Genomic DNA, 24870 nt, shown 5'->3' with positions numbered 1-24870 from the left:
TGTTCCAGTGTTTCACCAATCTGCCAGGTCTCCCCATATTTATATTTCAGCCATCATCCTCCATACCAGAGAGGCTTTAACCACTTGGCTTCTTTGTTTGATTGCAGTGCATGTTTCACATTCATGGATAACCTGTGCAATAGTGTCCATGGTCAAGGCCACGCCTCGTTCATGAGCCCATCTATGTGTTGCATGTCTTCCTTGATGGCCTGAGGTGTTATGGGCCCACTGAGGTATAAATAATTCACCCTTATGTTGCCCCATACGATGATGTCATCAGTGTATTGCAAGTGTTCTGGAGCCTCACCCTGTTCCAGTGCAGTCTGGATCAGTCCATGGCAAATGGCAGGGCTGTGTTTCCACCCCTGGGGCAGTCAATTCCAGGTGTACTGAACACCCCTCCAAGTGATAGCAAACTGTGGCCTGCACTCTGCTGCCAAAGAGATTGAGAAAAAACGCATTAGCGATATCAGTTGTGTCATACCACTTGGCTGCCTTTGACTCCAATTCATATTGAAGTTCTAGCACGTCCAGCACGGCAGCACTCAGCAGTGGTGTGACTTCATTCAGGCCGCAGTAGTCTATTGTTAGTCTCCACTCTCCATTAGAGTTTCGCACTGGCAGTATGGGACTGTTAAAGGGTGAGCAAGTCTTGCTGCTCAATCCTTGTGTCTCCAGTCAACAAATCAACTTATGGATTGGAATCAGGGAGTCTCGGTTGGTCCGATATTGCCACTGGTGCACTATTGTGGTAGCAATCAACACCTCAGCAACCCCGCAACAGAGGGGTCCTCCAAGAGACCAGGCAAAGTGGACAGCTGTTTAATTTCCCCCATCTCCAAGGCAGCTAGACCAAAAGCTCACCCAAAAGGGGTGTTCAGTACACCTGGAATTCAAGCCCCTTTGGGGTCCCAGAAATACGCTCTCCTGAGGTAGCCTATGCCAAGGATGCATGGAGCCTCTGGGCCAGTCACAATGGGGTGCTTCTGCCACTCATTCCTGGTTAAGTTCACTTCAGCCTCCAATACAGTTCACTGTTGGGATCCCCCTGTCACTCCAGAAATACAGTTGGATTCTGCCACTTTATAGCTTGGTGGCATTACGGTATACTAGGCACTGGCATCCACTAGGGTCTTATACTCCTGTGGGTCTGATGTGCCAGGCCATCAAATCCATGCAGTCCAGTAAACTCGGCTGTCCCCTTCCACCACCTGGCTGGAGGCAGGGCCTCTCTAGTCCCAGTCATTGTATTCGTTACTCACTTCTTGTAAACACAAGTCAAAAGTCCCTTTATTAAGATCAGAAGTAGGATCAGCCATATAATAGAGGATGTTAGGACTATCACCGTACATTGGGAAATCTGGCTCCTGTATTTGATTTTATTTTGATAAAAGTTAGTCTTAAACTATCATTTTGCTGTCTCCCCAGCCTTCTGTGCAAACATATGTCATTGCAAAGGCAATTCTCTGCAGGTGGTTATGTCTTGGTGAAGAGGTCAGATAAACTGGTTTTTTAGTCTGAGACCTCTGTATTTTTGTTCTGTTGTTGCACCCACTGCTATGTGGTTGGCTTCAGTCCCAGTCTGGTAGTCAGTCTGAGCAGATTTATGATACTATTTTAGGGCTTCCTTTGTGTTCAGCACACAGGTATTTCAGAGGCTTTAAAAAGTCATAAATTAAGCTGAGTGCAAGTATTCACATGGACAAACTCCTTTGATGCCCTGATGTTGCTTAAGCAACTTTGGATTGGATGTACTGCCAGTGTGAGGAAAAAATGAATTCACTATCACCTGTGACGGTATTAAATAAAAAGAGCAAGAACAATCAGAGCAGGATATAAAACACATAAGATGGGACCAAATCTTTTCACCTAGTGGAAATGTTTATTACTTTGGAAAAACTGGCCTAAAGTGCATTATTGTGTTAGATACAAAATGGCCATGGAGATGTACCACTTTTGCAAAAATACAACTGTAGAAAGTAAACACATAACATCTTACAATCATCATGAAATCAATAAAAAATTTATTTAGTTCAAGAAAAATATTAAATACTGCTCCAGATATTTCCATAAATTATACACAAGTATTTTTTTCCAAACTGTAATCATTATATAAGCTTAATCCTTCTGATTTAAGCAGGTAAATTTCTTCACGTTCAATGTATCTCTCAGACACGCAAGTTCTTGCAAAATAGTTCTCTTGCAAAACAGTTTTTTACATGTTTCGCTCTCAATGAAGAGCTGGAGATTCCATCCTGGGTGTCACAAACATTACAGAAGGGAAAAGTAGAATATGGTCTCTTCCAGATTTCTTACAAAGATAGAGCTGGTCCAGGTGTCTTATTCTCTTGTCTGTGTTAACAGATCAGTTGTCCACTCTTCCTCAGGGAACAGTTACACTTGACTTAGTCCATCACGTTTTTGGGGTATTTGTGTTTTGGTTTTGTTTTTTTTTTTAATAACAACAAATTGTTCTTCCCCACTCAGCCAATTTCTTGGTTACTGCACTGAGCAAAGCATAGTAGTAATATTGCATGATTCAGGACACAGTCTCCTCTAATCATCTATCTTTATTGCTTAATTCAGAAACAAACTGTCCATTAAAAGTAACGACTGGAAGAGGTAACTGAGTGATATGAAGCTGCAGCACATATTGCTGTTTATTTCTCTGCCTGTTGTTGAAGCACAAACCACTCTAACCTAAGAGAGGAAGTAAGTTTATAAAGCACAGCTGTATTTCCAAGTAAACCTAACAGATCATTATTCTAGAAAGATTATTGGATCTTCGATTTTATGCAAGAATATCTTCCCTTATAAGGTCATCTAGCTATATATGTATTCATTACAGGAGCGTAAGACTAGAGCTAAACATATGCACAATTTTATGTCTTTCTAACACCTTTAAAATACCACAAATTGCTTCTTAATGGATTTTTTTTTCATTTTATTTTATAATGCAATAGAGGAATTAAATGAATATTCATTATCCCTTATGACATGGGTTCTTTTATCTCAGGCACCAAGGCAAGTGATACGTCTAAGTTCAGCCTACATATATGCTGGCAAATGGAGCAGTGAGAGGGAACATTCCTGCAAAATAGTGTGCTTTTGGCCTCTGATAACTACCCCATGGTAAATCACTTCATATAACCTCACACCAGCTTTCTCAAATCAAAATAATGAGTTCCTCTCAACATTTCATCTACTCTAGCTATCAGTTTCTCTTCTCTTTTAATTCATTCAAAACACACTGATTTTAAGAAGTCAACATGCCACAAAGGAGTCCAAATAGGATCAGCTTGTCACTGCACAAGATAGCTTCCTCCCCAGATCACTTGACATTGCCCACGTTAAAAGAAAATAGTTTTTCCTCCATTATGCTTTCCATCACAGCTATAACTTTCCAGTCCTCTCCCTTATACATCTAAATTCTTTCTTTGTTACTACTTTTTTTTACGCAAAAACTTCAAATACAGGCAAGATTGGATTCTTTGCTCTTATCCTAAGACCATGTAGCTGGCCAGGTGCAAGCCTCATGCTGTGATGGATAAAGGCAGGAGCAGCCAAAAGTGCCCATGTGCTGCTCAGAAGTGGGATAGTACAGGTTTAATACTATAGCTGGAACCACTCCATATGGATGGATAAAGCTAAGAAATTTATATAGGTTTTTGACTACAAAAGCTGCCATGAAGACAGATACCTTATTCAGTTTTAAATGAATACCTTATTCAGTTTTAGAAACACAGTTAATATAGCTTATATGCTACAATTTCACTCACAGTCACTATTACAGTCTTCATTAAGAAGTTAAGATCTAACTTAGCCATGTGACCTTCCCATCTCAGGAGACCATTTCTTGGCTTCCTGTTGACCTGTCCCGATCCAAGTAACTCCTTTATCTTATGCTGAGTAATTCATTGAAACCATTTGTGCAGTACATGCTTGCTTTTGCAAAGTATTGTTTCAAGAAGTAAAATTTTATAAATAAGGGTATTAACTAATAATTAAAAAAACCCTAAGTGCTACAAATTCAATTTACTGGAAAAGAAATTTAACAGAGTGGTTCTTAATGAAGTAGCAGCAAAGGGGTATTATCTTAACCTACTCTTTAGAAGCCCGGAAGTAAAAAACATTTCCATTTATGCCACTAAAGGTTTGTTACCTTAATTATAAAAATATATAAAAACATTGTCGGGAGCTTTTTTTCTGCTTAAAAAGGAGCAGGACCTGCAGTCTTTTTTGTAGGGAAGTAAATTATCTGGGAGTATATTTACTTTCTTGTATTGACAGCTTGGAGATGAGCACACACTGGGGGCTGTCTTTTTGCCATCACTGAGGCTCTCATATCTGGTAATGTGAACTGTCAAAACCACTGGGCATAGACAGGTTCTTTGGATGATTTGCTAGAAATATCACATGATTTATCATGTTGAACGGTCATTTACTCTGAAAGAGTACTCAGACTTTAAACTCTTGAATACACATGGCATTTATTTTTTAATAAGTTAATTCCTAAAGACTTACCAGGCTATTCTGAGTGGCAGCTGCCTTCTTAAAATGGAAGATCTTTCACATTCATTTATAATGAGAAAAACCACAGGTGCCCAAGCTAAAAATGCTTTTCAAACCCTTCTGTTTATCTCAAAAAGCCAGACAATTTCAAAGATAGGTTTGCATGGGCATAGTGATTTTTATGAAATCTAAAGAGTATAAAGGCAGCCTTGGAGAATACCATGACAAAGGTCATAAAAAAATACTTGAGCATATAAAATAAAAATGGGAAAAATTAAATATATATAAATATAACCCTGAAAATGAACATAAAATATGAGGCAAATATACATAAAGAAATGGGCAAATATGTGAGGCATTTGTAGCTTTACAATTACAGAGACAAATAGCAGGAGCTGGTTCAGACTATTCTGGCAGGTCAGGACAGGCAGGGGTTGGTAGCATGCATTCAAAGGCCAGGGTTGGATTTCTCCTTTCTCTAGCTTCACAAGGATGACCAACACAGGACAGTGTCCCCTGAGAAAAAAGGTCCGAAGCAGCCAAGCACGGTAGTCTGCTCCTGGAGGTGGAGGTCTGGGCTGGAAGAGTACGAAGAGGCCAGTGCAGGGAGAGGCTGTTGAGCAGAAACAGCTGGGAGAGGAAAGGGAACGAGCTCCAGCCTCACAGGCATTTCAAAGGGGCCACGTTCAGGAGATGGGGAGGTGAGCTCCCTTTGGGGGGACTCAATTCCCACTCTCCCCCAGCTGCTCCACTGCCCCAAGCCCTTCTCTAGCTGGCCCTCAGCACCTGACATGGCCAGGGAGGTCTTGCCCAGGTGGGCAAGAAGCTTCAGGCTGTTCTTGTTGACTTTGCTCTGCTGGAAGCAAAGGCAGAACGGCGCCTCGAGGCAGCTGTGGTGGAGAAGGGCAAGGCTGGAGCAAGGGGCCATGCTGCTGCCTCCAGCAGTTGCAGGGTTGAGCAGGGAGGGTCAGGGCACCGGGGGGGGACCTATGGCACTGAGAGTGCTTCTCCTGCCTGCTCCAGCAGTTTGGTATGGGGGCATCTTCCTTTTCTGATTTCTGGGCCCTCCTGTCTGATACCTTGCAGGATGTGTGCAGATAGAGTCATAGAATCATTCATAGATTTGTTTAGGTTGGAAAAGATCTTTAACATCATCAGGTCCAACTGTTAACCTAGCATTGCCAAGTCCACCACTAAACCATGTCCCTAAGCACCATGTCTACCCTTCTTTTAAATACCTCCAGGGATGGTCACTCAACCACTTCCCTGGGCAGCCTATTCCAATGCCTGACTACCCGTTGGTGAAGAAGTATTTCCTAATATCCAACCTAAACTTCCCCTGGTGCAGCTTCAGGCCGTTTCCTCTCGTCCTATCACTTGTTACTAGGGAGAAGAGACTGATCCCCACCTCGCTACAACCTCCTTTCAGGTAGTTGTAGAGAGCAATAAGGTCTCCCCTCAGCTTCCTCTTCTCCAGACTAAACCACCCCAGCTCCCTCAGCTGCTCTTCATAACACTTGTGCTCTAGACCCTTCACCAACTTCGTTGCCCTTCTTTGGATGCACTCTGGCACTTCCATGTCTTTCTTGTAGTGAGGGGCCCAAAACTGAACACAGTACTCAAGGTGCAGCCTCACCAGTGCCCAGCACAGGGGGACGATCACTTCCCTAGTCCTGCTGGCCACACTATTCCTGATACAAGCCAGGATGTCATTGGCCTTCTTGGCCACCTGAGCACACTGCTGGCTCATGTTCAGGCGGCTGTCAACCAACACCCCAGGTCCTTTTCTGCCAGGCAGCTTTCCAGCCACTCTTCCCTAAGCCTGTAGCATTGCATGGGGTTGTTGTGACCGAAGTGCAGGACCCAGCACTTAGCCTTGTTGAACCTCACACAATTGGCCTCAGCCCATCGATCCAGCCTGTCCAGATCCCTCTGTAGAGCCTTCCTACCCTCCAGCAGATCAATACTCCCGCCCAACTTGGTGTCATCTGCAAACTTACTGAGGGTGCACTCGATCCCCTTGTCCAGATCATTGATAAAGATATTAAACAGGACTGGCCCCAATACCGAGTCCTGGGGAACACCGCTTGTGATGGGCTGCCAACTGGATTTAACTCCGTTCACCACAACTTTGTGGGCCTGGCCTGCAGCCCGTTTTTTTTTACCCAGCGAAGAGTATGCCCAACCAAGCCATGAGCAGCCAGTTTCTCCAGGAGAATACAGTGGGAAACGGTGTCAAAGGCTTTACTGAAATGCAGATAGACAACATCCACAGCCTTTCCCTAACCCACTAAGTCGGTCACCTTGCCATAGAAGGAGATCAGGTTAGTTAAGCAGAACCTGCCTATCACAAACCCATGCTGTCTGGGCCCGATCCCCTGGTTGTCCTGTACATGCTGCATGATAGGACTCAGGATGATCTCCTCCATAACCTTCCCCGGCACCGAGGTCACACTGACAAGTCTGTAGTTCCCTGGATCCTCCTTCTGGCCTTTCTTGTAGATGGGTGTCACTTTTGCTAACCTCCAGTCAACTGGGACCCCCCCAGTTAGCCAGGACTGCTGACAGATGATGGGAAGTGGCTTGGTGAGCAGTTCCACCAGCTCCCTCGGTACCCTTGGCTGGATCCCATTTGGCTCCATAGACTTGTGTGTGTCTATGTGGTGTAGCAGGTCGCTAACCATTTCCCCTTGGATTATGGGGGCTTCATTCTGCTCCCTGTCCCTGTCTTCCAGCTCAAGGGGCCAGGTACCCCAGGAACAACTGGTCTGACTATTAAGGACTGAGGCAAAGAAGGCATTAAGTACCTCAGCCTTTTCCTCATCCTTTGTCACTGTTTCCCTCCACCTTCAATGAAGGATGGAGATTCTCCTTAGCTCTCCTTTTGTTGTTAATGTATTTGTAGAAACATTTTTTCTTGTCTTTTATGGCAGTAGCCAGAATAAGTTCCATTTGGGCTTTGGTCCTTCTCATCTTCTCCCTGCATAACCTCACAACATCCTTGTAGTCTTCCTGAGTTGCCTGCCCCTTCTTCCAAAGGTCGTAACTTGGTTTTCCCAAGTTCTAGTCAAAGTTTTCTGTTCAGCCAGGCCAGTCTTCTCCCCCACCAGTTTGTCTTTCAGCACATGGGGACGGCCTGCTCCTGTACCTGTAAGATTTCCTTCCTGAAGAATGTCCACCTTCCTGGACTCCTTTGCCCTTCAGGACTTCCTCCAAGGGACTCTGTCAGCCAGGCTCCTAAATAGGCCAAAGTCTGATCTCTGAAAGTCCAAGGTAGCAGTTCTGCTGACCCCCTCTCCTTACTTCTCCAAGAATCAAAACTCTATCATTTCATGATTGCTATGCCCAACATGGCCTCCAACCATCACATCACCCACCAGTCCTTCTCTATTCACAAACAAGATGTCCAGTGGGGCGCCTTCCCCAGTTGCCTCACTCACCAGCTGTGTGAGGAAGTTATCTTCCACACACTCCAGGAACCTCCTAGACTGTTTCCTCTCTGCTGTATTGTATTTCCAGCAGACATCTGGTAAGTTGAAGTCCCCCATGAGAACAAGGGCTAGCGATCGTGAAACTTCTCCCAGCTGCTTATATAATACTTTGTCTGTTCCCTCATCCTGGATGGGTGGTCTATAAGAGACTCCCACCATGATATCTGCCTTGTTGCCCTTCCCCCTGATTCTTACTCATAAACAGTCAACCCTATCATCACCATTGTTAAGCTCTAGACAATCAAAACACTCCCTAATGTACAAGGTTACTCCACCACCTCTCCTTCCTTGCCTATCCCTTCTGAAGAGTTTATAGCTGTCCATTGCAGCACTCCAGTTGTGTGAGTCAGCCCACCATGTTTCTGTGATGGCAACTATGTCATAGTTTTCCTGCTGCACAATGGTTTCCAGCTCCTTCTGTTTGTTGCCCATGCTGCGTGCATTGGCATAGATGCACTTCAGTTGGGCTACTGCTCCTGCCACCTTTTTTGGGGGACAAACCCTAATTCCTACATGACCATTCTCAGGCACTTCTGTGGTTCCTAACACATCCATAGCCCTTGTGTCTTCGCTACCACATGGCTGTCCATCCCCTGCCTCCACTGGAGCAGACTGAAGGACCTCGCTAGCACACCGTCCATCAAATACTGGCATGCCGTCCCCAGACTTATCTCTAGCAAGCCTGGCTTTACCACTTTCCTCCCTTCAAATCTAGTTTAAAGCTCTTTCAATGAGCCCTGCTTACTCCTGTCCAAAGACCATTTTCCCCCTTTGAGATAGGTGTACCCCATCTGTCACCAGCAGGCCTGGTGATGTGTAAACCGACTCATGGTCAAAGAACCTGAAATCTTGCCAGTGACACCAGGCTCAGAGCCAGGTATTGATCTGCTGGCTCTTCCTGCGTCTTCCCTCATCGTTCCCTGTGATTGGAAGGATGGAAGAGAACACTACTTGTGCTCCTGATCCCTTAACCAGTCATCCCAAGGCTCTGAAGTCTCTCTTGATTGTCCTCAGACTCCTAGTTGCAACTTCCTCACTGCCTACCTGAAAAATCAATAATGGATAATAATCTGAGGGCCGTACCAGGGTAGGAAGCTTTCTCTTCACATCTTTAACCCAGGCCCCAAGGAGGCAGCAGACTTCCCTAAGAAGTGGGTCTGGTCTGCATATTGGGCCTTCTGTTCCCCTCAGGAGAGAGTCTCCTATGACAATGACCCATCTTTTTTCCTTTATGGAAGTGGGTTTGATGCAGGCCGTAAGCCTACTTAACCTCGGTGACACCTCCAAGCTAGACTTATCATTAGCCTTGTCATGATTTGGTTCCACTTGCAGAGTCTCATACCTGTTATGCAAGGGCACCTGGGAAGGTGGAGCAGTCACGGAGGAGACACGCCTGCTGCTCTGGGCAGGAACTTGCCACCATTGTGCCCTATCCCTTAAGTCACTGTGTTCAGCCAGGTGGAGAGAGGACAGGGAATCTTTATGTGTCATGGGTCCTGTCTGCCTGTTGGGCCTATCTCAGGGAAGGTAGGGTGCGATTCCAGTAATCTCTCTCTCTCACACTCCCTGATACTCTTCAGCCTACTCACCTCCTCCTGGAGCTCTGTCACTAAGCAGAGGAGCTCCTCTACTGGGCACACCTCCCACAGGTGTGCTCACTGCTGTCATCTGATATTGGCGTAAGAGTAGGGCAGACCCTGCAGCCTGACACTTGGGTGGCAGCGCGTTCCTACCGGAGCTCTGCCTGGGAAGCCATGTCAATTGTGGTGGGTGCAGAGCTTAGCGAGGCCATGGCTTTCTGCCAGGTGGATACCATTGCTCCCTGGTCAAGCTGGCAGCTTCAGCACCCTTCCTGCACACACTTCCATGCGATGCCAGGCCCTTGCTGATGCACCACGCCCTGTTTGCCTGCCCGGTTGGTGGTGCTCCTAGTCGCTAGCGCTCCCAAAGGGCTTCTTTTATACGTGTGGGGTGGCTTGGCTGCCATTGCTCCTGGCCCCGCCCGGGTCTTGTCAGCCACTGTCATGTGAGCTGCAGGCTTCTGGTGGCTCTCTCAGCTCCCCCTGCCCCGAGGCTCGCCAGGTTCGGGAAACCCCGCTGTGCACTGTGCTAGAGCACTCCGTTGCGGATCCTGCTGGCACTGGAGCTGCTCGCCTCAGTGACTGAGACCCGTCAGCTGTGAGTAGAAGGGATGTGGTTTCCCAGACTGGCCCTGGCTTTTGCCAGTATCCTCCTTCCCTTGTCACAGTCATCACGGGAAAGGTGGTGAGGGAGGAGGAGGAGAAGGAGAGTTTTCCACAGGTGGAAGAAGACAGTGAGAAGGTGAGTGGAAAATTCTGGGGTTTAGGTCAGCTCAGAGAGCTGCACGGATTAGTGCAAAGTCCAGCTGGCAGAGAGAAAGTAGTGGCATTCCTTGGAGTTTAGTACAGGAACAAATACTCTTTAATGTCCTCCCCTATGCAGGCAGTGTGCACCTTTTCTGGTTAAACAGAGGTGAACAGTGTGGGGCCCCATTTGCTTCCCTCAACAGGCTAGAGAAATGGGCTGACAGGAACCTCAGGGCAGTGATTTGACAAAAGCCAATGCAAAGAAGCTGACACTGGATCCATGGCCAGTGCTGGGTCCCATAGTGGCACATTGTGGCATGCAGGCTGGAGCACTGAGGGAGGGGCAGACACTGGGGAGCTGTGGGAGAAAAGGGGCAGTCTCCCTGTCACCAAGGGAAGCCCCCCAGCGCTGCCCGAAGTCTGTTTCTGCTCTCTGTAGGGAGCAGGGGAAGCCAATTGGACTGCCTGTCACTAAAATGCTGCCTGTGCACTGCTGGTCTTTGCCCCGTATGCCCAGCACCCTTTTCTGCAATTAACATGTTTGAAGAAGCTAATTAGAGCTGAGGAGTCTGCCATTTAAGTTCTGACCAGTGGCTAATTTTATTTGAATGCTCTCTGAGAAAAGAGGGGAGAAGCAATCAGTGAGGGAGGATGTAACACATTCAGTTGTTGGGGTCGGTTTCAATAACCACCCCCAGCCTTCCCAAAGATCCAGTGTCCCAGCATCCTCTGTTCACTAAGTTGTAATGTAAACACTGGCTTTGGAGCATGAAAACAAAGGTATTTTGCAGGCCAGGGAAAACACCTTTAGACTGTGGCAAAGGGTATGGATGTCTATGATTGCAGCTGTACTGCAGTATGCTGTGGGCACAGTTTGGCGTGCTTGATGTTCACTGGGGATTTAGGCCAGACAGAAACGATGACTGTCCTGGGCTGTTGCTGAGATCCCAAGCCGCTGGGCTGTGAGCACCTGAGACAGTCACCCCAGGGGAAGCAAGGGGCCATGGGTTTGTGCTGACCCTTGCTCAGTCCATGGGAACAGCTTCACCCTGCATCAGGGCTTGGGCTCTGCTGTTGCCTCTTGGTCAGGAAGCTTCTTGGGTTTGCTGAGGCCCTTTTGAGCCCCTGATGGGAGGATGTTGTCTGTGTGTGAATGGTGGGAAAATGCCTTCTGCTCTCTGACAGGCTGAGTGGTAACGGCCCCAAATAGCAGAGGTACTGTGTTTTCTTTTGGTCTGAGCTTGGTGGATCTCCTCTGCTCCCAAAGACTTCTGTCCTGAGATTGCAGAAAAACAAAGTTGCTGCTGGTCCCTGCTAGAGAAAGTGCCCTTCCCTTCCTCTCCTGGAGCTGGGATGATCTCCTAGTCCTGCCCTGAGCTCACAGGGAGATGTGGAGTCTGGTGGACCTGCCTGGGGTGAGTGTGTCTTGTCCTGGGCTTGCAGAAGGACTTTTCCTCATAGACTGAAGTAGGTTTGGATGGGGAGACACTCTGCTTTCACTGGGTGGGATCCAGTTGCTGCTCCAAGTAGATTACATTGGGAGGAGCCTGATTTTGCCCAGTCCACACTTGTGTTGGGCTGATGAATGCCACTCATTTCCCTGAAGCAGTCCTGCTTCCCTACAAGAGAAACAAGGCATAGGTCAAGACTTCACCTTCAATTCAATCTGGCAAGAAATGTGAAGGGCAGCAAGAAAGGTTTCTAAAAGTACATAAACAGCAAAAGAAAGACTAGGGAAAACATGGGCCTGCTGCTGAGTGGTGCATGGGACAGGCTTGGGGAGGAGTGGCTAGAGAGCTGCCTGGCAGAAAAGGACCTGGGGGTGTTGGTTGACAGCCGCCTGAACATGAGCCAGCAGTGTGCTCAGGTGGCCAAGAAGGCCAATGACATCCTGGCTTGTATCAGGAATAGTGTGGCCAGCAGGACTAGGGAAGTGATCGTCCCCCTGTGCTGGCACTGGTGAGGCTGCACCTTGAGTACTGTGTTCAGTTTTGGGCCCCTCACTACAAGAAGGACATTGAGGTGCCAGAGTGCATCCAAAGAAGGGCAACGAAGTTGGTGAAGGGTCTAGAGCACAACTCTTACGAGGAGCAGCTGAGGGAGCTGGGGTGGTTTAGTCTGGAGAAGAGGAAGCTGAGGGGAGACCTTATTGCTCTCTACAACTACCTGAAAGGAGGTTGTAGCGAGGTGGGGATCAGTCTCTTCTCCCTAGTAACAAGTGATAGGACGAGAGGAAACGGCCTGAAGCTGCACCAGGGGAAGTTTAGGTTGGATATTAGGAAATACTTCTTCACCAAAGGGTAGTCAGGCATTGGAATAGGCTGCCCAGGGAAGTGGGAAGTGGTTGAGTCTCCATTTCTCCTGGTTTCATCTGGGATAGAGTTAATTTTCTTCTTGGTAGCTAGTATGGGGCTGTGTTTTGGGTTTAGGATGAGAACAATGTTGGTGATACACTGATGTTTTGGTTCTTGCTAAGTAGTGTTAAGTAGTTGCTAAGTGGCGCTCACACTGGTCAAGGACTTTTCAGCTTCCCATGCTCTGCCTGGTGCACAAGAAGATGGCAGGGAGCACAGCCAGGAAGCTGACCCAGACTGGCCAAGGGGCTATTCCATACCACATGACGTCATGTTCAGTATTTGAGCGGGGGGAGTTGGCTGGGGGAGGAGCAATGACCGCTGCTTGGGGAACGTGCTGGGCATTGGTCGAGGGTGGTGAGCAACTGTACAGTGTATCACTTGCTTTGTATTACTATTGTACTATTGTTACTTGTTTTTATTATCATTGTTATTATTACTATAACTATTGTTCTATTTTTATTTTACTTTAGTTATTAAACTGTTCTTATCTCAACCCATGAGCTTTCTCCTTTTGCCCTTCTGATTCTCTCCCCCATCCCACCGGTGGGGAAGTGAGCGAGCGGCTGCGTGGTGCTTAGTTGCTACCTGGGGTTAAACCACGAGAGTCCTTTTTGGCACCCAATGTGGGGCACGAAGGGTTTGAAATAATAACAGATTAACTAGAGTGTATTAAGGAATTTGTATCTGTTAACAGTTATCGGTTGTAATATTGATTCATTCGTTCTCGGTACTAGTCTACCTGATCTGCACCATGCTCCTGTTTTTGCTGTGCATGTTGAAGATTGGTGTGGGTTTTTTCAGTTTGCTGTGCTTTGCCGTAATGAGTGATGTTGTGTCTGGAAGATTGGTTATTAAAACACTGACCTTGAGTGCTATCTGGTATTCGGGTTCTGTAGTGAAGCCATTACTGTACTTTGGGTACCACCTCATGGAGACAATTAGCAATTATACCTCTTCTTCTGAGAATTTTTTTATTGAGGAAATACAGAATGGCACCTTTGTTGCTTTCTTCTATGATGTTTCTTCCTTCGTTACAACAACTTTTCATTATCTTGAGCATCCTTGGGTAGTTAAGATATATCCATTGATAGTTCTTGGGAATTTTGCTTCAGTTTTATCTAAGGTTAATAAGCAGCTTAAGAATATCATCCAGAGATCTCCAAGGCTGGATAGTTATGAGTGGCAGGGTGTGTGGGAGAGTATGGGCAAGTACCTAGGACAATGGGCACTTCCAGTGTTTTGGAACTTCACCCCCGAACAAGTGCAGAATCCTGAAAAACTAGTAAAGTATTTGGAAAATGTATGTTGTCACCTTGGCAACTCCAGAGAGACACAGATCACTGCAATGTGCTGGGGCCTGGCCCATGCCTACCGAGCCCTATTCAACACTATTCAGTACCCTCAAGGGAAAGAGAAGGTCTCTGGATCGGATGACAAAATGACGGCCCCCATGGCTGCGCCGGCCCCTGCCACAGGCACTGCAGCTGCGCCAGCCCCCGTGCTGGCCCCTGTGGCTCTGCTAGCCCCCGCAATAGGCGCTGCAGCTGAACCAGAGAACCAACCCATGCCAGTATCACTTGCCCCTATACAGAAGAAAAAATACACAAGGAAATCAACTTGTTTAGTAAGGGCTGATGATGAGCCAAGGCCATCAAGACAACAGGAGGAGGAAGAGGCAGAACCCGTAAATGAGGCGGTAACCACCCGATCCCTGTCCCTGAGTGAGCTGCAAGATATGCGAAAAGATTTCGGTTGTCGTCCAGGCAAGCCCATCATCACCTGGCTGCTCCGATGCTAGGATAATGGGGCCAGTAGCCTGGAATTAGAGGCTAGGGAAGCCTAGCAGCTGGGATCCCTTTCTAGGGAAGGGAGCATTGACAAAGCAATTGGAAAAGGGGCAAAAGCCCTCAGCCTCTGGAGGTGACTCCTGTCAGGTGTGAAGGAAAGGTATCCCTTCAAGGAAGATGTTATATGTCACCCAGGCAAGTGGACCACCATGGAGAGGGGTATCCAGTACCTGAGGGAATTAGCTGTTCTGGAAGAGATTTATAATGTCCTGGACAATGAGCAGTTATCCAAAGATCTAGACGAAGTCAAATGCACACGACCCATGCGGTGGAAGTTTGTACGGAGCACACCATCATCATATGCAAACTCATTGGCAATAATGACCTGGAAAGATGAAGAGGGACCAACGGTGGATGAAATGGCTGGCCAACTCTGACAATATGAAGAAAGTCTCTCTTCCTCCCTACAGGCCTGCATCTCAGCTGTGGAGAAACTGTCCCAGAAGGTCCAGCAACTCGAAGAGGATATATCCTACTCCTCACCTGTACAGACCAGTATCTCAGCCATTAGGAGTAAGCGTCCCTCTGTTCAAAGAGAAGATGTAGTGGATACACACCACAGGGCACCCTGTGGTTTTAACTGCGAGACCACGGAGGGGACATGAGGAAGTGGGATGGAAAATCTACCTCGACCCTAGAGGAATGGGTACGTGAGCTGCAAGGAAAAACAACTACTAAAGGTGGATCTCCCAGGAGAGCTGCGGCTCCAGTGTCCAGCGAGCAGTTCCCTAGACAGGGTAGAAGGGCTGATTTTGTTTCTGATCCTAATAAAGGGATTTTTGACTCGCATTTACAAGAAGTGAGTAATGAATGACCAGGACTAGAGGGGCCCTGCCTCCAGCCAGGTGGAGGAAAGGGACAATTGGGTGTACTGGATTGTGTGGATTTGATGGCCTGGCACATCAGCCCCACAGGAGCATAAGGCTTTAGTAAACACCGGTGCACAGTGTACCCTCATGCCATCAAGCTATAAAGGGGGCAGAACCCATCTGTATTTCTGGGGTGACAGGGGGATCCCAAGAGCTGACTGTATTGGAAGCCGAAGTGAGCCTAACCGGGAATGAGTGGCAGAAGCACCCCATTGTGACTGGCCCAGAGGCTCCGTGCATCCTTGGCATAGACTACCTCAGGAGAGGGTATTTCAAGGACCCAAAAAGGTACCAGTGGGCTTTTGGCATAGCTGCCTTGGAGACAGAGAAAATTAAACACCTGTCTACCCTGCCCAGCCTTTTGGAGGACCCATCTATTGTGGGGTTCCTGAGGGTCAAAGAACAACAGGTACCAATTGCTACCACAACAGTGCACCGGCGGCAATATCGCACCGACAGTGACGCCCTGATTCCCATCCATAAGTTGATTCGTCGACTGGAGAGCCAAGGAGTGATCAGCAAGACTCACTCACCTTTTAACAGTCCCATATGGCCAGTGCGAACATCTAATGAAGAGTGGAGATTAACAGTAGACTATCGGGGCCTGAATGAAGTCACGCCACCACTGAGCACTGCTGTGCCGGACATGTTATAACTTCAGTATGAATTGGAGTCAAAGGCAGCCAAGTGATATGACACAATTGATATCACTAATGCGTTTTTCTCAATCTCTTTGGCAGCAGAGTGCAGGCCACAGTTTGCTATCACTTGGAGGGGTGTTCAGTACACCTGGAATTGACTGCCCCAGGGGTGGAAACACAGCCCTGCCATTTGCCATGGACTGATCCAGACTGCACTGGAACAGGGTGGGGCTCCGGAACACCTGCAATACACTGATGACAGCATCGTACGAGGCAATATGCCAGAAGACATTTTTGAGAAAGGGAAGAAAATAGTCCAAATCCTTCTGGAAGCTGGCTTTGCCATAAAACAAAATAAGGTCAAGGGACCTGTACAGGACATCCAGTTTTTAAGAATAAAATGGCAAGATGGGTGTCGTCAGATCCCAATGGATGTAATCAACAAAATCACAGCCATGTCTCCATCAACCAGCACAAAGGAAGCACAAGCTTTCTTGGGCGTTGTGGGTTTTTGGAGAATGTTTATTCCAAATTACAGTCTCATCATAAGCCCTCTCTATCAAGTGACCTGGAAGAAGAACGATTTCAAATGGGGCCCTGAGCAACGACAAGCCTTTGAACAAATTAAACGGGAGATAGTTCATGCAGTCACCCTTGGGCCAGTCTGGGCAGGACAGGATGTAAAAAATGTGCTCTACACTGCAGCCAGGGAGAATGGCCCTACCTGGAGCCTCTGGCAGAAAGCACTGGGGGAGACTCAAGGTTGACCTCTGGGGTTTTGGATTCGGGGATACAGAGGATCTGAGACCCGCTATACTCCAACTGAAAAAGAGATATTGGCAGCATATGAAGGGGTTCAAGCTGCTTCAGAAGTGGTTGGTACTGAAGCACAGCTCCTCCTGGCACCCCAACTGCCAGTGCTGGGCTGGATGTTCAAAAGTAGGATCCCCTCTACACATCACACAACTGATGCTATGTGGAGTAAGTGGGTTGCACTCGTCACACAACAGGCTCAAATAGGAAACCCCAGTCGCCCAGGAATCTTGGAAGTGATCATGGACTGGCCAGAAGGCAAAGATTTCAGAATATCGCCAGAGGAGGAGGTGACACATGCTGAGGCAGCCCCACCGTATAATAAACTACCAGAAAATGAGAAGCAATATGCCCTGTTCACTGATGGGTCCTGTCGTCTTGTGGGGAAACATCGGAGATGGAAAGCTGCTGTATGGAGTCCTGTATGACAAGTTGCAGAAACTGCTGAAGGAGAAGGTGAAGCCATCCAGCTGGCTTTAGATATTGCTGAACGAGAAAAGTGGCCAATGCTCTATCTCTATACTGGCTCATGGATGGTGGCAAATGCTCTGTGGGGGTGGTTACGGCAATGGAAGCAGAGCAATTGGCAGTGCAGAGGCAAACCCAGCTGGGCTGCCACACTGTGGCAAGATATTGCCGCCCGGATAGAGAACCTGATTGTAAAAGTATGTCACGTAGATGCTCACATACCTGAGAGTCGAGCCACTGAAGAATATCAAAACAATCAGCAGGTGAATCAGGCTGCTAAGATTGAAGTGGCTCAGGTTGATCTGGACTGGCAACATAAGGGTGAATTATTTCTAGTTCGGTGGGCCCATGACACCTCAGGCCATCAAGGAAGAGATGCAACATACAGATGGGCTCATGATTGAGGGGTGGACTTAACCATGGATGCTATTGCACAGGTTATCCATGAATGCGAAACATGCGCTGCAATCAAGCGAGCCAAGAGGTTCAAGCCTCTCTGGTATGGACGACGATGCTTGAAATATAAATATGGGGAGGCCTGGCAGACTGATGATATCACACTCCCACAAACCTGCCAAGGCAAGCGCCATGTGCTTACAATGGTGGAAGCAACCACCGGATGGCTGGAAACATATCCTGGGTCCCATGTCACCGCCCAGAACACTATCTTGGGCCTTGAAAAGCAAGTCTGATGGCGATATGGCACCCCAGAAAGAATTGAGTCAGATAACGAAACTAATTTCCGAAACAACCTCATAGACACCTGGGCCAAAGAGCGTGGCATTGAGTGGGTATATCACATCCCCTATCATGCACCAGCCTCTGGGAAAATTGAATGATACAATGGACTGTTAAAGACTACACTGAGAGCAATGGGCGGTGGGACATTCAAACATTGGGATACACATTTAGCAAAGGCCACCTGGTTAGTCAACACTAGGGGATCTGCCAATCAGGCTGGCCCTGCCCAGTCAAAACTTTTATGTACTGCAGAGGATGATGAAGTCCCTGTAGTGCACAGAAAAAATATGATGGGGAAGACAGTCTGGGTTACTCCCGCCTTAGGCAAAGGTAAAGGCATTCATGGGATTGCTTTTGCTCAAGGACCTGGGGGCACTTGGTGGGTGATGCGGGAGGATGGGGAAGTCCAATGTGTACCTCAAGAAGACTTGATTTTGGGTGAAAATAGCCAATGAACTGAATTATATAAAGTTTGTTGCTATATAATACTGTATGTCATCACTTCTGTGATTACTATATGGCATGTCAACGGTATACAGTAAGAATCACCCAAATGAAGAATGAAGTCTGAGGAAACCAAGCAAAGTGCAGAGGTGATAGAACTCGAACTGGCTTCAGCATGCTACAATCCAACACCACACACTACCTCTCCTGCCCAGAAAGACCGTTATGACAGATGAATCCCAAAGTCATAAACTAAGTGAACTCAAAAAAACGTTCCAGAGGGATAGCATATAGACTAAGGGAATGATACCTGTGTATTGTATCAAAGGAAAGGAAGGGGGTGGTGGTTAATGAGGATGTGTTGGATAATGTGGGACCTGGGCACGATGTAAACGTTATGGAATAAAGAGTGGATACTATCCTGGTTTCAGCTGGGATAGAGTTAATATTCTTCTTGGTAGCTAGTATGGGGCTGTGTTTTGGGTTTAGGATGAGAACAATGTTGGTGATACACTGATGTTTTGGTTCTTGCTAAGTAGTGTTAAGTAGTTGCTAAGTGGCGCTCACACTGGTCAAGGACATTTCAGCTTCCCATGCTCTGCCTGGTGCACAAGAAGATGGCAGGGGGCACAGGCAGGACAGCTGACCCAGACTGGCCAAGAGGCTATTCCATACCACATGACGTCATGTTCAGTATTTGAGCGGGGGGAGTTAGCCGGGGGAGGAGCAACGATCGGTCAGGGGTGGTGAGCAATTGTACAGTGTATCGCTTGCTTTGTATTACTATTGTACTATTATGACTTGTTTTTATTATTACTGTTATTACTATTACTACTGTTCTATTTTTATTTTACTTTAGTTATTTAACTGTTCTTATCTCAACCCACGAGTTTTCCCCTTTTGCCCTTCCGATTCTCTCCCCCATCCCACCGGTGGGGAAGTGAGCGAGCAGCTGCCTTATGCTTAGTTCCTACCTGGGGGTAAACCACAACACCATCCCTGGAGCTATGTAAAAGAAGGGTTGATGTGGTAAATGGCTTAGTGGTGGACATGGCAGAGATAGGTTAACGGTTGGACTCGATGATATTAAAGGTCTTTTCCAACCTTAATGATTCTATGATTCTATACCTGCCAGCTGAGGCCCCCAGGAGGAACAACCCCGCACAGACATACCCGTTCTCCGTGTCGCTGCCAGCTCTCCTCCTTGACGGAGGAGGCCTTGGCTGTTGACCAACACCCCCAGGTCCTTTTCTGCCGGGCAGCCTTCCAGCCACTCTTCCCCAGGCCCGTAGTGCTGCATGGGGTTGTTGTGACCCAAGTGCAGGACGCGGCACTTAGCCCTCAACCTTACCAGGGGGAACAAAACCAGCACTGATGATTTCTGCTACCGTACCTGCACAAAAGTATCCAGGGAGTTCAGATCACAAAGGAACCGGAAGATGCTGCAGGGCCATGCATAGCTCCTGGGTGATCTCTGCAGGTCAATGGTGGCCCCTGAAGGGAGAAGAGAGCAGCTGACTGTCAGAGGCCCCAGGCTCGGGGGGCCCGGTGGCTCTAGGGTATTTCTAAGGCTGCCTGCCAGTCCCACGCCCAGCCCCGTGCCCGCGGAGGTGATGCAGGCAAGGAGGGGATCCCCGTGCCCAGTGACAGCGTCTCTCTCACAGCCGCACAAAGAGAAGGTCTGCGGGCGCTGGGAGAGTGCAAGCGCCCGTGGGAAGGGCAGGGGGCCCAAGCCCACATCCATACCTGCGCTTTTGAGAGCCCAGGCAGACATCTGGACGTTCTCATCCGAAGGGATCGCAGACATTGCCATTCTCATGTCCTGAAGCTCCTGGGAAAGACAGAAATGAACACGGTAGATGACCACGTCAGCAGGCCGTTCAGCGTGACCACAGAGTCCTGGCACGCAGCAAAGGAAGGAGCCCATGTCAGAAAGCGCGAGACAAGCCTGTCCAAACAGCTGCCGGGCTCAAAGCCTTCCAATGAGAAGAGCGAGGGCTCGGCAAGAGCATTCAATTCCACAGCCATAGTGCGGGCGTGGCTCTGGGCCCCACTGCCTCGTCTCCACCTCCACGCTGTCCAGCTCAGCCTGCAGACGCACTAGTGTCTCCCAGCTCTCTGGGGCCCGGCCACAGAACTACCAGAGGCCCCAGCGCACTGGGAGAAGGATTTTGGCAGTCCTCCACTACCAGACGTGGCCCAGTTAAACTTGGTGAGAGGAAGGGGCTTTACAGCGGAGAAGCTCAACCAGCAACCCCAGGAAAACACCCTGTGCGTGGCCCTGCTTATCCCAGCCCTCTTTCCCCAGGCGCAGGATCACCTTCTGCACACGGTTCATCTCTGCAGCCAGGCATGCCACCTCCTTCCTCAACTGTTGCGCCTCCTGGGCTCGTTCCCTCAGCAGAGCGAGCGAGTTCCTGCAGACACCGGGAAAGCAGTTCTTGTCAGGGAGCTGCGCAGCCCCTCACAGAGCCTCCGTGCTCAGAGACGAGCAGAGACACGGGTGCTCGAGCCCCCTTTTCTTTCCCTGCTTTGCGAGTGCTTCCCTTCGCCTCCAGGTTTAGCAAAAGGCAAAGAGGGAGGAAAGGCACGAGCCCTTGGGCGACACGCACGGGACTGCAAACAGCACGAGGCCGGCTCCCACTACCCCACCAAAGGAGGTGTGTGACAGGAGAGGGCTCTTACCACACCGACTGCAGCTCACCCACAGGCTGCTCCAGGAGCACCTGAAAGGGAAAGGCTCTCCACTTGAGTCCCAGACCCGCCGGGGCTTTCCAGAGCCAGTGGCTCTAGGAAGACACAGCAGAAGCAGCTGCTGCTGCTGCTGCTGCTGCTTCTTCGGCTCACGGCCTGGAGACGGAGGATTCGCCCATTTACCCAAACACCGTCAGCAGTGCTCCGCGGCGGGACGTTCCTGTCCCACAACAACAGTCACTGACCTGTGGCACCTCCTTTGCCCACAGCATCCACACAGGCAGCGAGGTCCCGCAGTAGGCACCAGCTGTAATTCACATCACCGAGACAGAGTTATTTTACCAGCGTTTCTAATGATCCCCGGAGTCACACTGTCTCCTTCCGCGCCAGGGTGGCAAGAGGTTTGCCGAGAGGTTTGCTCCCTGCTGTGGTGAGCACCAACACCTGGCTCCACGGGCTGCGAGAGAGCCACCTCTCCGTCCCTCCCCCCGCACGGCACCGGCACCACCAAAGAGCCCCACTTCAGCTGGGCTCCGCTTCCCCAGCGATGCCCAGCTCCGGCCCTGCCTGTCACCGTCTCCGCTTCCTCCAGCACGCCTCCCAGCAGGGGGCTACCGGAGCAGTCGCGGCACAGCAGCGCAGGGGCTGGGCCTGGCCACGGCACGGCCTTGCAACCTGGCACTCCTTTCCCCGAGACACCTTCTCCAACCTCCCCTTCACAGCTGCACGCGCTCTTCTCTCCCGCTGCCTCTGCCCGCCTGCCTCTCTCACACGCACACCCCGATCATGCCAGCCAGGCTGGAAGTATGTACAGCCTCCCCTCACAGGCTTGCAGGCTAAGCAAGTGCTTCCCTTGGGCTGTGGCAGCTTCTGCACAGCCTGTCCACAAGGAAGGCTGCATGAGAGGAGGGACCGCCGTCCAAAAGGGACCTACAGGCTGCGCTTCCTAACGCTGGGTGCGTCTGCAGCGGCCCTTGCGCCGGCTGGGCTCTGCACGTGGGGAGCTCCCTGAGCTGCAGAAGCGGGAGGTTCGAAGGTCCCCACAGGCGTTCCAGCGCCTCTCCCTCACACTGAAGCTTGCGCCCCACGCGTCCGTGCTACCGCAAGCAGTGGGTGAATACTCACCAATAGCGGCTATGAAGGTGAGGCACAGGATCACCAGGAGCCCGCTGCTCTTCTGACAGATCTCCTTCCTGAAAAAGAGGGAGTCCTGGCGTTACCAGTGCTCAAGGACCGGAGCAGACCCCGCTACAGGGGCACTTGCAAGCTGAGAAGCACCAATTCTGGAGGTCAGCTGCTGACAGAAAGCCGACAGACCAGCCCGTTTCAAAAGGAGCACCGTTTCTGTCTGCACCCTTCAACACTGCAGGCAGAACTTGCCAAACAAAGCGCTCCAAGATCACCTTCAGACACGGAGTTCAAACGATCTGCGGAAGTAAGCCGACCTAGCAAGGGAAAGCCGCTCTTTGGCAGTCTCTGCTGGGCGCTTGCCTTCCCTTTCGCTAAGGCGGCAGACCCGGTTGCACTTGAGATGAAACACCTCTTGTTTTGGGGTGTTCCCACAGTGCTGGGCACTGTGGCAGGCATTTACTGCTCCTCTCCTGCCACCCCTACGGATGCGCCCCCTCTCTCCTCTGCCCGAGGCTGGTCAAGGCCATGGCAAAGCCTTCTCCTGCACAGAGGCTCGGCCCTCACCCTGAGCACTCCGCTGCACCCAAGTTACCTCCCTGGCGGCCGAGCTTTCGGCCACTGACACGCGTGCCGAGTGGGGCTGCCGAGGCATTTTGCTCTCCTTGCTTTCCAGGCAGCTGCCCCAGCCCTGGCACCACCTGACCTACTGCTGGCAGGAGCCACGCTCTCCTGGCCCGCAGCACTGCCAGCCTCCCCCTCACCCACCGGCACCCCGTTCCGTGTCCGCATCGGACGCGTGCTGTACTCACATGGTGGAGATGCAGCTGCTGAGGTATCCCCGAAGAGAAGCCGGGGCCAGCCCCGTGCTGCCAGAAACAATCAAGACCAAGCCTGGCGAGGAAACCAGAGAAAGGCCTGAGGACCCTTCCTGAGGACACCCGTTGGGACGCACGTCAGACCCTGTGGGGAGGTGGGCGCTGGTGCCACGCACTCCCTCCCCAGGGCAGGGGCAAGGGCAGGGCTGGGGTTTTGCCCTGGGGTGGGGCCAACTGGGTGCACCCTGGGAGCAAAGGACTGACGGCTGGGCAGGAGCCCCTCGCAGGCACGGCACTGACGGCTCGTCCCAAGAAGGAGGACGGCCTCTGGGCTCTGGGCTCCCACCATGTGGGTGTAGCCCGCAGTTCCTAGAGGATCCCATAAGGACAGGGAAACGGTAGCCAGCTCTGTCGCAGTCGCGTAGCTGAGGTGGCCCCAGGCCTTCCTCGAGCAGGATGACGTTGGCTCTGCACGGCTGTCGGGCCCGGCCCCAAACACGGGGCGACAGGCAGCCTCTTCTCCTCACCCCTCGCTGGCTCGTTTAACACCAGGCCCCAGCGTACCCGGGGCAGGTAGGAGGCAACGGGAGGAGCTCAGGCATCTTTCCTGAGAAAGCTGCCTGCCCTGTGGTCAGGTGCTAGCAGCCCGTGAGCGCTCGCCCTCCCCTTCTGATTCAAGCTCCTGGCAAAAACTTGTTGGGCAGAGTCATGCCCAGAGCAGGCCAGCCTGCAGTCCCCTCTCCGGTGCACTCGCGCCAGCATCACCTCCTCCAGCTCTGCTGCAGAGGAGCTCTGTGGGTGCATCCCAGAGGACCTTGACGAGCAAAGCAGCATTGAACTTACTCTCATTTTCTCGAGAGCGGTCCCTGCGGCATGCAGGCCCTTGCTGGGTGGCGCCCTGGGCCGCCTGAGAATGGGTGAACCTGGGGGAGGAAAATGACAGAGCCCTCTTGTGCACCGTCTCCACGCCACGTGATCCGAGGCAGGCGGGAGCCGCCAGCGCACAGGCCCTGGCCAGAAGACGGGCCTTGGGAAGGCCCCCAGGAGATGGCCCCGCCATGGCGGGAAGGGGAAGCAGCAGCAAGGCGGCACAGCCGCTTCCGCCCCGTCCTCCTCTGCCCACCGGCCCCTGCTGCACCAGCCTGCCCTTGGGCGGGCATCCCAGCGGCCCCATGTCATTCGGGGAGAAGGCACAGGCTGCCCTCCTCCAAAGCCCCCCACCACTTCCCTGAGGCCATGGCTCTCCCCAAAACTCCCCCGCGGCTGCTCTCTGCAGCACAGACCCAGCAAGGAGAGGGCTCAGCTCTCCCACGGCTCTGCTAGAGGCTGCCCAGACACACCTGCACAGTGCCTGCGGCACGCACCCGCAGGAGAGCAGCAGGGACATCCCGGGTCCCCTGGCCAGGACCCAAGCTGGGGCCAGCAGCAGCACTGCAGGGTTTGGCCCCCGCGGGGCAGAGGGGCTTTCAGCCAGTTTTCCAAGCCCCACGGCTCCTGCTCTGCATATAGCCCTTATCAGCTTTCCCACCGTGTCCCCCCCAGGCCCCACGTTAGGCTCTGCCTGTGCTACCCGCCAGCTGAGGCCCCCAGGAGGAACAACCCCGCACAGACATACCCGTTCTCCGTGTCGCTGCCAGCTCTCCTCCTTGACGGGGCTGTCGGTGCCCCCTGTGATTTTGGGGGAGCCTTTCTCCGCCTCATGTTGGGGAGAGGGCAAGCT

General features: G+C 50.5%; 1 protein-coding gene and 1 pseudogene across 1 annotated transcript; one reads left to right on the top strand and one right to left on the bottom strand.

Moving 5' to 3' along the window:
* The first annotated feature begins 13459 nt into the window (after nucleotides 1-13459).
* On the top strand, nucleotides 13460-14911 carry LOC148050577 (uncharacterized; annotated as a pseudogene).
* A 4983-nt stretch (nucleotides 14912-19894) lies between these two features.
* Nucleotides 19895-24210, bottom strand: LOC148050576 (uncharacterized). Its single transcript, XM_087741175.1, has 8 exons — nucleotides 23994-24210; nucleotides 23145-23226; nucleotides 22330-22397; nucleotides 21450-21511; nucleotides 21196-21236; nucleotides 20831-20927; nucleotides 20257-20341; nucleotides 19895-20004 (listed from the first exon to the last, which is right to left on the bottom strand). Exons 1-8 carry the CDS (start codon nucleotides 24208-24210, stop codon nucleotides 19895-19897), a joined length of 762 nt encoding a protein of 253 aa, XP_087597301.1.
* Nucleotides 24211-24870: the final 660 nt, after the last annotated feature.

The sequence above is a fragment of the Nipponia nippon genome, unplaced genomic scaffold (genome assembly GCF_047370975.1).
Source record: "Nipponia nippon isolate SJK-2023a ecotype South Korea unplaced genomic scaffold, ASM4737097v1 scaffold_8, whole genome shotgun sequence".
In the NCBI taxonomy this organism is placed as follows: Eukaryota; Metazoa; Chordata; class Aves; order Pelecaniformes; family Threskiornithidae; genus Nipponia; species Nipponia nippon.
This window is presented reverse-complemented; position numbering and strand designations above follow the sequence as displayed.